We start from the raw sequence: 12,625 nt of genomic DNA, 5'->3' as shown, positions 1-12,625 counted from the left end.
CAACAAAAGTCAACAGGCAGCGTGCAACAAATGCTTTCTTGCTGTTTCTCCCACCTGACATTCCATCTCATCTTTGTATAAATTGTTCCCTATGCCTGGAATGCCTTCCTCGCTCTGTCCCTTAGAATCTCTAGCTTCCTTTAGAGCTTCTTCCTCAGTTCACCCGAGTGTATTTGGGTTTTGGCATTGACTGGGACAATTCCAACAGGGCCTCTCCCTCAGAGCAGACAATCAGCTTTTTTATAAATATACAGGTAAGTCTGGAAGGGGTGAAAGATCAAATAAATTACTATTGCTGTTTTTTGTTGAAATTACACTATTATTTATCTGATCATAAAAGTCATATCTCTACTGCTATATTTTGTATGTATTTATTTGTGTAATGTTGTACAGTCAGTCATCTTCCTTAATAGAATGTAAACTCTTTGAAGGCAGACACTTTCATTTTTGCACCTCCTAGGCAAACAGTTGGTATTTAATAAATGCTTGTTGATTAACTCTCCTATGTCATAGTCTAGTTCTAAGAATACCACCTCAAACCTCAATTCTGACTCACTTAACCTTTTCTCTTTTTTCATATAGCCACTAGACTAGAAGTTCAATGAAGGCAGGGACCCCTCCTATCTAAATTATGATTCTCCAGCCTGCCCCAAAGCTAGCAGTATTGTTCATAGAGTAGGAGTTTGATAAATATTAATTGAATCAAAATGGGTACTGTGTTCCCACTTGCTTTGCATATTCTATGTGTATATGTCTATATTCTATATATGTAAATAAATACACATATTTACACATATACATATACACATGCATGTACATATATACACCTATATCTGCATACATACGTAGGTATATTTGCCATTCACTCAACAAAGACTTATTAAGCCAGTGAAAGACACAAGGATGGTGATGCAAACATAGATAAGGCTTTGAAATTTATTCTGCAGAAGTTTGCGTTCCACTTGAGGAGTGGAGAGGTGGAGGGGTGGAGGGGTGGTGATAAAATAAAGCCCTTACAAAAAACAAAACCAACCAAACAACAAAACAATAGAGGCGACATATTGCTGGTGTCCACAGATGCAACTAGCCCGGTGCCGGCCCCAGGGCTCCGGAGAAGGGCACGGCCCTCGAATCTTGTGGAAGTCACACCAGGCCACTGAGAAAGGGGGATAGCTCTCCTACTGCCCAGATAGGAGTACCCCTCTGGCCCCCGCCAAAACCTCCTGGTCCTCGAGCTTGGCCCCAAGACCGATCCATTCCTCCGAGGATCCCAAAATCATCGCTGCCCTTCTCGGGGGCCAATTTACCCCACCGCTGGGCCAGTGGGCTGTCTCCCAGTCTGCCGCCTGGACCCAGAGGGAGAGACACATTCCGGGCTCGAGGTCCGGGGGGAGGGGTGTCTTTCCCCTCCCCCCCGCAACTGAATTTGCCTAGAACGCCGGGATTCCTAGTTATCCTTTAGTGCGGAACGAGTTCAGAGGCGGAAGCCATTACTTCCAGTTGAGGGATGCAGGTAAAGGAAAAAGGTGGTACCTGAGCTGGGTTTTCGCACACACGGAGTGCTTCAGCAGGGCAAATGGGGTGAAGGGGAGAGGGAGGAAAAGATTTATACTCTTTAACCTAGTGATCCACCCTTTCGTATGCCCAGAGGGTCAAAGACAGAAAGGTGCCATGTTCACCAAAATAATCAGAGCATCCTGTTGTGTGACTGCAAAAATTTGGAAACAAAGTGGGTGCCCGTTTACTGAAAAAAGACTGAACGGACTGTGATATCTGAATATAATGAATGGAGAAATAACATATGATTACAGATTTATGTGTTCCACGATTTTACTGATCTGGCTTTTCCCTCATTTTTTATTTTGTGTCTTTATTAAAAAAAAGAGGACTCCATGGGGAGGTGAAAGGGGAAGGATATAATTGAAGATGATAAACAAGATATAAATATTCTTTCAAAAATTACTAAATATGGGAAATTCAGAGAAACATGGAAAGACTTGTATGAATTGATGAAGAACAAAGAAAGCCAAAGCAAGAAACAAATACACAAAGTGACAGCAATGACTTTGTGGAAAAGAACCTTAAAAGGCAGCTAAATTCAGATGAATTTCAGCAACCAATATTGGTTCCCAAGGAGCGAAGATAAAGCACAGCTTCCTCCTCTCCAGTGGAAATATTATAGATGATAGTACCTAATACAGAGTAGGAACTTTATTAAGCGCTTGCTAATTAAGTGCCTAATTAATGCTTGTTGACTGGCTTACTGACAGATACATTGACAAATATGTCTATTATAGTTTTAAAAAATTTTAAATTTAAATTTAATTAAATTAACAGTTAAATTTAAATTTTAAAACTTTTTTGAGTCTTCTAGGGAAGACAATTTTGAAAAAAGACTGCTTTAATAAACAAAAAGCATCAATAAAAAAATTTATTTTCAAAGATAAGGGATGGGGCAGAGGGGTATTTCAGGGAAATGTTGGTAGAGAAGTAGATGACACATATAACATAGGAGAAACAATGAGTGGTCCAGTTTGGATGGAGTATAGGATACAATGAATGAAGAATCTGAAACAAATGGCTGGGGTTAAGTCATGGAGGGTCTTGAATGCCAAGCTAAGGAAAGTGGATTTTTTTTCTGTCAGTAATGAGTAACCATTAAAGGTTTTTTAAGCAGTAAAGTGCCTGGTATGGAGGCTAGGACACTGAACTAGGAAACAGGAAGACCTAGCCAGGTTCAAAACCCACTTAGTACACTCATTAGGTGGGTGACCCTGGACAAGTCATTTTTCTGTATCTCAGGTTTCCTGATCTGTAAAATGAGAGGGATTGGACTAACTGAACTCTAAAGTCCCTTCCAGCACTAAATTTATTATCCCTATGATCGAATTAATGATCAATTTAATGAATCAAATCCCATGATCAAATTAATGATCAAAGGTTGGGGGATCAAATTAACATGGCAGTTGTACATAAGATCCATGGGGATGGGAGAGCAGAGATAAGAGACTAGATTTAGGGAAAAGAATTAGGAGGAGGTAGTTTTTCTAGATGAGGGGCAAAATCGGCCTGAAAAGGGCTGGAATAACAGTGGGACTAGAAAGCAGATACATGACATCTAAAAGCTAGTCTGGAGTTGGACAAGATTTAGCAATTAATTGGGTATAAAAGCTAAGGGGAAAATAGTAGTTAAGGATGACTAGGAATTTTTTAACTTATATGGGAAATCAATGGTGCCATGAACAGAAACAGACATGTCAGGAAGAGGAAATTTGTGGGGGAGGGTGTATGAGATCAGTCTTAAACCCACTGAGCTTGAGCTACCAGTAGGATATACACACAAGTATGTTTAACATGAAATTGGAAATATGGGATAGGAGCTAAGGAAAACAGTTAGTGCTGGAGATAGATTTAGGAATCATTCACACTGAAGTAATGGTTGTGATGATGTAGGAATAGATGATCTTCAAGAGTAAGAATGTATATAGCCAGAAGAGTACTAAAGACAGAACCTTAACAGATGACTAGATTTAGGGACTGGGAGAAACAGGAGTAGTTAGAGAGGAAAATTGTGATGGTCGAGTATCAGGGAACCTAAGGGAAGTGGGGAATTTCAAGAAAAATGTAGTGTCAAAAGGTATGAAGAAGTAAAAAAGATGAGAAATTGCCTTGGATCTGACAACTACAACTTGGTCAGCAGTGGCCTATGAAAAAAATGTTTCAGCAAAATGGTGGAAGTGGAACCTACAGATTGACTGATGAAGAAAGGTTTTGGGTTCAGTTTGATTTTTTAATATATTAAAAACTATTTTATATAAAAGATATATTTTATGTTTGGTTGTATAATATGTAATACTTTGTATTTATACATATACAGATATATAATGTATATAATACACATATAATATATCTTCTATATTACAATGTATACACTATATGATACTGTGTATTATAAAATAACTAAGTTATAAGATAATATGTATATTATCTATTGTATATATTCTATATATTTTATCTATCATATATAACATATATGTTCTATAAATGCATACATACACACGTATATAATTGTATTCCTAGTTTCTAGTACAGTGGTTTACCTACAGTAAGAATTTATATAAATGTTTGTGGAATGAATGCATGCTTTGCTATTCTGTTGTCATTATTTAGTCATTTTTCTTGTTTTCACCTCTTCAAAACCCCTTTTGGGGTTTTCTTGGCAAAGATACTGGAGTAGTTTGCCATTTCCTTCTCCAGCTCATTTTACAGCTGAGGGAACCGAAGCAAACAGGGTTAAGTGACTTTCCCAGGGTCACACAGCTAGGAAGTAAGTGTCTGAGGCCAGATTTGAACTCAGAGAGATGAGTCTTCCCAAATCCCCACCTGGCACTCTATCCACTGCATCACCTAGTTGTTTTGCTGTTATTACTCACCTAATTGGTTAAAGCTTGGTCTTTTTCCTTCCACCCAACTAAATCCTCATCATCTTTCAAAACCCAACAGACAATAAGAGAGAAGAGAGAGACTTCAGGGCTTCTCCCTCAGAGATGTAAAGTCAGAGCTAGAAGAGATTTTAAAAGTCAACTAGTCAATCAATCAGTGCTTATTATATACCTATGCAAGGTACCAGATATTCAAAGACAAAATCCAAACAGTCCCTGGCTTCAAGGAACTTACATTCTAAGAGGGGAGACAACATATATGTGTATAGTAACGTGTAAAACCTACGTGAAGCAAACATAAGGTAACTTGGAGAGAAACCTTTTCATTTTATTGAGAAGGAAACTGAGGCACAGAAAGGGAAAAGCAGCTTGCCAAAGATTACTCAGCTAGCTGTTGACTAAGCCAGGCCTAGAACCCAGGCGCCCACTGAGATCTATTTCAATAATTTTCCAACAAATTTTAAAAAAACATATTATGTGCCTACTAAAATGCAAGGCACAGAAGATTTAAGAAAAGGGGGGGGGGGTTTATGTTCTCCTTGAGGGTAAGGGAAAAAGGGTGACATGTAGCCTGACAAGTTTAGTACAAGTGATGGGGCCAAGGAGAGATCAAACAATATGTCCCCAGAACATTTGAAGGGGGGAAGAAATAATAATGATGATGACAGATAACATTTATATTGTACATACTATGTAACAGGCACTGTGCTAAGTGCTTTTACAATTATCTCATTTGATACTCACAAAACCCTAATGTAGGTGCTATTATTATCCCTATTTTTACAGAGAAGGAAATTGAGGCAGACAGTGGTCAAGAGACTTGCCCAAGTTCACACAGCTATTAAGTGTCTAAGGTCACATTTGAGCTGAAGTCTTCCTGATTCGGGTCCTAGCAATCTCTCCCAAGACCACTTAGCTGATGCTATTTGACCAGGAAGAAAATGCTGTTGGCCAAGGGCTGAGAGGAGGCTCCAAAGAGAAAGTGAAGATAAATCTTGAAGGAAGATGAAGGAATCTGAAAGGTCAATGTGTAGAGAGAGTAAAATCCAGAAAATAGGGCTGACTTATTTAAAGGCACCTAGGTGAAAGATGAGGTAGCTAGGTGGCACATAGTGGACAGAGTGCTAGGCCTGGAGTCAGAAAGACCCGAGTTCAAATGTGACCTCAAACACTTAACAGCTGTATGATCTTGGGAAAGTCATTTAACCTCTGATTGCCTCAGTTTCCTCCAATGTAAAATGGAGATGATAATAATAGCACCTATCTCCCAGGACTCTTGGGAGGATCAAAGGAGATAAATTTTGCAAAAAAACACTTGGCACTGTGCTTGGTACATAGCAGTTGTTATAGAAATGCAATTGATGATGAGGATGCGTTAACAAGGACAATGACGAGGAGTCTTGTTTGACTGACCCACAGAATGAATGAAGGGGACTGAGTGAAATAAACCTGGTAAGGTGGACTGGAACCAGACTGCAGAGTGACTTCAAAGCCAAGCTAAGAAACCTGGATAATATCATGAGGGCAATATGATATTTCAGCGAAATATTTTAGAGACTATGTCCTTACTTGGATATTTTAGAGAAGAGGAGCGTCATGGACAGATTTATGTGTTATGAGGATTATTCTGGTAGCTGTGCAAAGGATGGTGATGGCAAAGATGAAGCAAAAAGGTCAATTAAGAAATTATTACAGTTAGTCAACAAGCATTTATCAAGCCCTTTCCTATGTGCCAGGCACCATGCAAAGCACTGGAGATGTTAAAAAAAGAAAAGAAAAAAAACCTGCTCTGTGCCTGCCTTCAAATTAAAATAGGCAAGAGAGCATTTAAGTAACGAGGGACATATAAAATCTATACAAAGCCTGTGAAAGAAGTGGAAAAGAGTGGAAAGCACTGACAAGTAAGGGTACTAGGAAAGGCCTCCTGTAGAAGGAGAGATTTGAGCTGTCTCCTGAAGGAAATTGGGACCAAATTGTGAAGGGTGTTAGATGCCAGAGAACTACATATTTTATCCTTGAGGTAACAGGCAACCATTGTGGTTTATGGGGAGGGAGGTGACAAGAGCAGACCTATATTTTAAAAAAATCACTTTGACAGCAGAGTGAAAGATATGTAATGGGGAGAAACTTGAAGCAAGGATACCAATAAGGAGAATATTGCAGTAGTTCAAGTGAGAAGTGATGAAAGCTTTAATAAAAATACTAATAAATAGCATTTATATAGTGCTTACTATGTGCCAGGTACTATGCTAAATACTTTACAATTATCTCATTTGATCCTCATGATAACCCTGGGAGTAGGTGCTATTATTATTATCCCATTTTACAGATGGGGAAACTGAGGTTAAGTGACTTGTCCACAGTCACATAGCTCGTGTTTAAGACCAGATTTGAACTTAGGTCTTCCTGATTTAAGGTCCTCAGCACTCTATGCACTGTAGCACCTAGATGCCCTAACTGAGGTGGTAGCCCATTTTGAACAAGTGAAGAGAATAGAGAACTGATAAGACAGATGTGAATGTGAAAATGACACGTTTGGGCCATAGTTTAAGTTTATGGGGTGAGAGTAAGGAGTTGAGAATGATACCACGGTTGCTAGCTTGAGTGAATGGAAGGATAAAGTCATAGGGCAAAAAAAGATAGTGACATATTGAACTTGAGATGCTTAATGCCTATGGGACATCCAGATGTCCATAAAGCAAGTGGAGCCCAGGAGAGGGACTTGGGTTGGTAATAGAGATCTGGGAGTCATCTCCATAGAGTTTATAACTACACCTAGAAGGGCTGATGAGATTATAGAGTAAGACAGTACAAAGGGAAGAGAGAAGAGGACCCAGGACAGTGCCTTGGAAGAAAACCATGATTTGTGGGTAATTAGATGTGGATTACCAGGTAACAAGGGCTGGAATGAACTAGTGAAGAGCTGCTTTCTATGCAGCTGTCCTCAACTCTGAAAGAGGTCCTGAGGAAAGAATATTTAGTGTCTCCTCCATAAACTAGGAATCACAGGCTATTCTCACTGACCATCATCCTCTCTGAGGTCCAGTGCCAAACAACGTTTTCCTGGTTATTCCAGCCCTTCACTAAATTCTCCTGTATCAGAGGAGGTCACTTTCAAACAACTCATCACATAATTAGATGCTGTCACGTATCCCTCTCCTTACCCTGAGAATACTGACCTTAGGGGGTGGGGGTGGGAGAGGAGTCTATACATATTTCAGACTCCCTCTGAGTACTTACAACCTTCCTATCTCAACTCCCCCAGTATTCTCTCCAATACCATACCTCTAAACTAGTTATGAACTTATCTCTCCAATAATACTTGCACCACCTAAAAAAACCAGTGTCTCCTAATCTCAACAAACCTTTAGTACCTGTAACTCCCAATTTCAGCACCTTAAACCTCTAACCTCAGGTTCCCAAAGTATCTCTACCCAAGACAACCTACGTGCATTTTCTTAGGCTAACACAGAAACTGCAACCCCAAACTCAGGCTCCCTATTATCTTGAGCCCCTCTTCCTTAGCATGCGTACTAACCCAGCATTTGAACCTCTAATCTCACGCACCTAGCAGGGTTATACTCAGCTCAGAAATCCATCTGAACCCTCCATCTCAGGGTCCTCCCAGAAAGAATATCCCTACATGAGACACTCCCCGGAATCTGCACCACCAATTCCATACACTCAGCATGAGCCCTCCAGCACGCACATGCCCCTGTCGGGGATCCACAGCACCTGTACTCCTAATCTCAGACCTCCCATCATGTGCATTTCCTCTCAGACATCTACAGCATCTGCATCCTAAATCTCGGGCACCCAGCATGGGCATCCTCGGCTCGGAAACTTACAGCACCTGTCCCACTCTTCGCTCAAATACCCAGTAGGTGCACCCGCAAGTACACCTCCAGTCTCAGGCAAGACCAGCACCTTGCAGCTCAAGCTCAGCTTCTCCTCTATGTGCACCCCCAACCTCGAGCTGCACGTCCAGTCTCAGGCCCCCAGAACGTGCATCCCCAGGTCAAGTACCTAAAGCACCACACCTCCCAGAGAACCCCAGGTATTACCCGGGGGAGTTTTGGTCCGCTGTTCCTTCTTGTGCGACTTCATGACTCCGTGATCCCCGAGAAGCCCGCCCCCACCTTTTCCTAATCTTAACCCTGACCCCGGCCCACGTACTAATTTATTGGCTTCCAAGAACTAGAGCGCGATACGCGGACGTCCAGCCGAGACCTAGCTCAGAGCTCGAGCCCGCGCCAGCGTTCGCGAGTCTAGTCCGAAGCCGCCGTCGTCACAGCAACAGCAGCCTCCATGGCAACTGCTGGCCCCAAAGGAGAGAACGCCATCCTCACCCGACAGCCGCGACGCTGACGATTTCAAGAGCCTCCTCGCGCTCCCAGTCCGGCCCAATAGCGGGCCCGCCCGGCCCGCCAGCGGGCCTGCCCAGCCTGCCCACAAGCAGGACCTCGCCTCCCAGAAGCCCTAGGTCGGAGCCTTCAGCCCCGGCGCCCCGTAGCAGCTCGGCCTCCGAGGCCCGTCACCAAGAAGCTCCCAGAACTCGCTGCCCGGCAGGGGCGCCCATGGCCTGGGGGCCAGCGAGCCGGGGTGCGTGATGACGTCACCAGGCGGGTACGTGACGCCCCGGCCTGGGTGGGGTGCTTGAACCTCAGCATCCCCGGACCCCGAGGCCGCCTCCGAGGCCGTCCAAGTCCCACCCCACCCCCACCCTTCTGCATTTTACAGAACTCGGGGATCCTGGGGGAAAGGCAACCCGCCCTCCCCTTTGGACTTCAGTCCAAAAGTGGCAGAACTGGGATTCGAACTGAGGTCTTCTCCAAATCCAACTTGCTGTGAACTCGGACTCTGCCTTATCTGCATATTAACGAGCTGACATTTTTATGATCCTTAAGTCCATAAACATTCGTAAGCGCCCACTATGTACCAGGCAACGTGCGAAGTGGTGGGGACATAGAGCGTTAATTTCACCGTCCCTTTCGATCAAGGAGCTCAGTCTAACGGTGACAGCACGCAAACAACTACCTGTGACCCACAGGATGCCGGGGAGACCACGGCAACCAGGTGGGGCTCTGGGACAGGGGTCAAGGAGGTAGGTGTTTGCCTGCTAGCTGCACGACCCTGGGCAAGTCACTTAATCTCTACTTCAGTTTCCCCAGCTATGAAAATGGGGGAAAACAAAAGCCCCTATCTTCCAGAACTGTTGTGAGGCCCAAGTGAGAAAATATTGGTAAAAAGTGGTGCTGTGTAAATGCTAGCTTAGTCAACAGAAGGAAGGCACTGAAATGCTTAGCGATCAGGAAGTACTCAACAAAGATTTATCACTTCAAGAGCTACAAAACACTCAAAACAATTCCATGGGGTAGATGACATCCTCACAGAGGTTAAATGGTTTGTACTCTTTCATAGAATCTCAGGTCTGGAAGAAATAAAAATAACCAAAAAAAACCTCCCAAACCCTAATTTTGTAGTTGAAGCCCAGAGAAGTTAAGTTGTCCGTTGCTGGACAATCAGTAAATGGTAGAGTCTCAACAGCTCTATATCTAGTATGTTTCTACTGCACCGCTGCAGGTCCACCTTTTGTGTGCTGGGTCAGTCAGTGTTTTCTGGGGGATCCCCATATTCCACACTAGCCAATTCTAGTCCTCCAAATATGTCCATCTGTATCCATCTTTTCTGTGCTCTAGGGCAATGAGGCCCAGGACACTTACCAGTGCTGCCTTAGCATATGGCAGCAACACCTTTCCAGGTTTCCCTAGTTCCCCTCACCAATCCTCTCATTCAGTTAGAACTCTGGACTAAGTCCCAGGCCCAGGCATCTGCTAGCTATGCAATTCACTTACTCTCTCTAGGCCTCCATTGTGTTTTTCATAAAACAAGGGAGTCGTGTACAATGGAGAAACACTAAAGACATACCCCACTGTTAAAGATACCCTCATGCCAGCACTCTCTTAGTTCAAGTTCGATTATGAAAGGAAATGAAGCATTCCTATGTCACTGAACAGAAGGAGGTTTACTTGGCCCTAACACAACAAAGATCTAGGAGCACTGAGCTCCACCTTCCATAGATGTGGCCTCCTTCGCCTCTTGTCAGCATCTTGTCAGCAAGTAGGGTACTGTGTCTCACACATCCACCGAGTTTTGGAGGTCTGGATCCCACATGGATGAGAATTTTTGTGACCCTGTTGCAGGAAGGACAGAGTGAACTAGTCCATGTTGCAGTGGAAGGTGATGGGGGGAGACGTGAGCCTACTCCATGTTATGGGAAAACACAGGCAGAAATTATTCCCACCATGCCCATTAACAGCAACTTCCAAGTAGGGCTATCCACTATCATAACCTCTTCAGCTGCAGGAGGCTGCAATACTGACATATTCAGGTGTCAGATTATATGTGCACAAAGGTTTGTTTAGATGATAGCTGCTGAGGCTGGAGTTGAAGAGTAGCTGTTCTTCCTAAGGCTCTAATGGCTCAGGGACCCTAGGTGGTCTCCATTTGAATCTGAGGGGAGGTGGTGGTCACATGCTCCAAGAAATGGCCACTATTACACATATATCAGGGGCAGCAAGGCAGCACAGTGGATAGAGGGCTGGGCTTGGAGTCAGGAAAACATCTTCTTGAGTTCAAGTCTGTTTGGCCTAGAGGCCAATGGACTACCCGAGTCTTACCTTTTCACTGGTCTTCGGTGGCCAACCGGATAAACGTATTGAGAGAAGAGACTTTTCAGAGTCGAACAAGGGTTAGGCTTTATTCAGGGTCTTAGTTACATGTGCAGGGTGAATTCTTCCCCAGGAGAGAGGAATCCTCCTCCTCCCAAGGGGCAAGGATCGTACAGCAAGAGGATGGGAGTGGGAGAGGGGAGGGACCCTCTGCCCTCTAAGGGCCCCTCAGTGCAAACAACGCCTTCAGGCTTTCCCGTCCCCACTTAAGCTCTCCCGCCTCATAGTTTGCACGTGAATAGTGAATACCGTGCGGGCTCTCAGCCCCTAGCTAATTAACAACAGGTGTGCTCAGACCACGGACCAACCTCAAGGGTGGGATGCTCTCCCCAGCAAGTTTCCCACTGAGAAGAGGTGGAAATGCACGAGATAGCCCATGTTTCACGCCTCAATCCCCAGCTGTTCCCTGGGGGGGCCTCGTGAGAACTCTGAGGTTTAGAGGTCCTCACTTTTACCTGCCCGAGACTGTCCTCATGAAACTAAGCTTACCCCCTAACACAAGTCCAGCTTCAGATACTTATTAGCTGTGTGACCCTAGGCAAGTCACTTAACCCTGTTTGCCTCAGTTTCCTCATCTGTTAAAGGAGCTGGAGAAGGAAATGGTAAACTACATCTTTGCCAAGAAAACCCCATATGGAGTCACGAAGAGACTGAGATGACTCAACAACAACACATGCATCTCCTACCGTGTCTGGAGAATAGGTCATAATTTTAAAAATGCTTTAACCCAGCTGCACCCAATGTGTATTCTCACTATTGAGTTTCTAGTGGTCCATGATTTTTTCTCTGAGATTATGGCATCTTTGCAACTGTTCAGCATCATTAGGAGAATATGTTTTTGTGTCAAGAAGCAACTTGGAATCACTGGACAATTTCCAAAATACATTCCAGCTCACTTCCTCCTATTCAGAAGGCATATAAGATAAAACTTAAAATAAAAATAATAAATTATATATATAATAATAAATATAAATATATATACTAATAAAAAATAAATAAATAAAATAAAAACTTAAAATTAAAAACAAAAATAATCTGCATTTTGACGTATAACTAACAAAAAGCAGGTAAAAATGATAAATAAATGCTTTTTTATAATAATGACAAAATATAACAAATGAGCATTAACCTACCAAGATATATAAAAACCTACTGAAACAATTTTCACAGCAGGCAGTTTTCAGAAGAAGAAATCAAAACTATCTATCATATGAAAAAATGCTCTAAATCACTATTGATTACAGAGCTGCGAATCAAAACCACTCTGAGATACCACATCACACTATTAGATTAGCTAACACGACAAAACAAGATGATGATAAATGTTGGAGAAGATGTGGGAGAGTTGGAACACTAATTCATTGTTGGTGGAACTGTGAGCTGATCCAGCCATTCTGGAGAGCAATTTGGAACTATGCCCAAAGGGCTACAAAAATGTGCATACTCTTTGAC

At 42.9% G+C, this 12,625-nt stretch overlaps 1 protein-coding gene across 4 annotated transcripts in view; it reads right to left on the bottom strand.

The window, feature by feature from the left end:
- Nucleotides 1-8,685, bottom strand: part of MYCBPAP (MYCBP associated protein) — a 34,221-nt gene extending 25,536 nt beyond the window's left edge. For all 4 annotated transcript variants that reach the window (XR_011975231.1, XM_072646633.1, XM_072646634.1 and 1 more), the window contains exon 1: nt 8,507-8,685. Coding sequence is in view for 3 of the 4 variants with exons in the window: in XM_072646633.1 (XP_072502734.1) it covers nt 8,507-8,549 (43 nt within the window). In the remaining variant the exon portion in view is untranslated. The remainder of the gene's footprint in view (nt 1-8,506) is intronic.
- Nucleotides 8,686-12,625: the final 3,940 nt, after the last annotated feature.

The sequence above is a fragment of the Notamacropus eugenii genome, chromosome 2 (genome assembly GCF_028372415.1).
Source record: "Notamacropus eugenii isolate mMacEug1 chromosome 2, mMacEug1.pri_v2, whole genome shotgun sequence".
Lineage (NCBI taxonomy): Eukaryota > Metazoa > Chordata > Mammalia > Diprotodontia > Macropodidae > Notamacropus > Notamacropus eugenii.
This window is presented reverse-complemented; position numbering and strand designations above follow the sequence as displayed.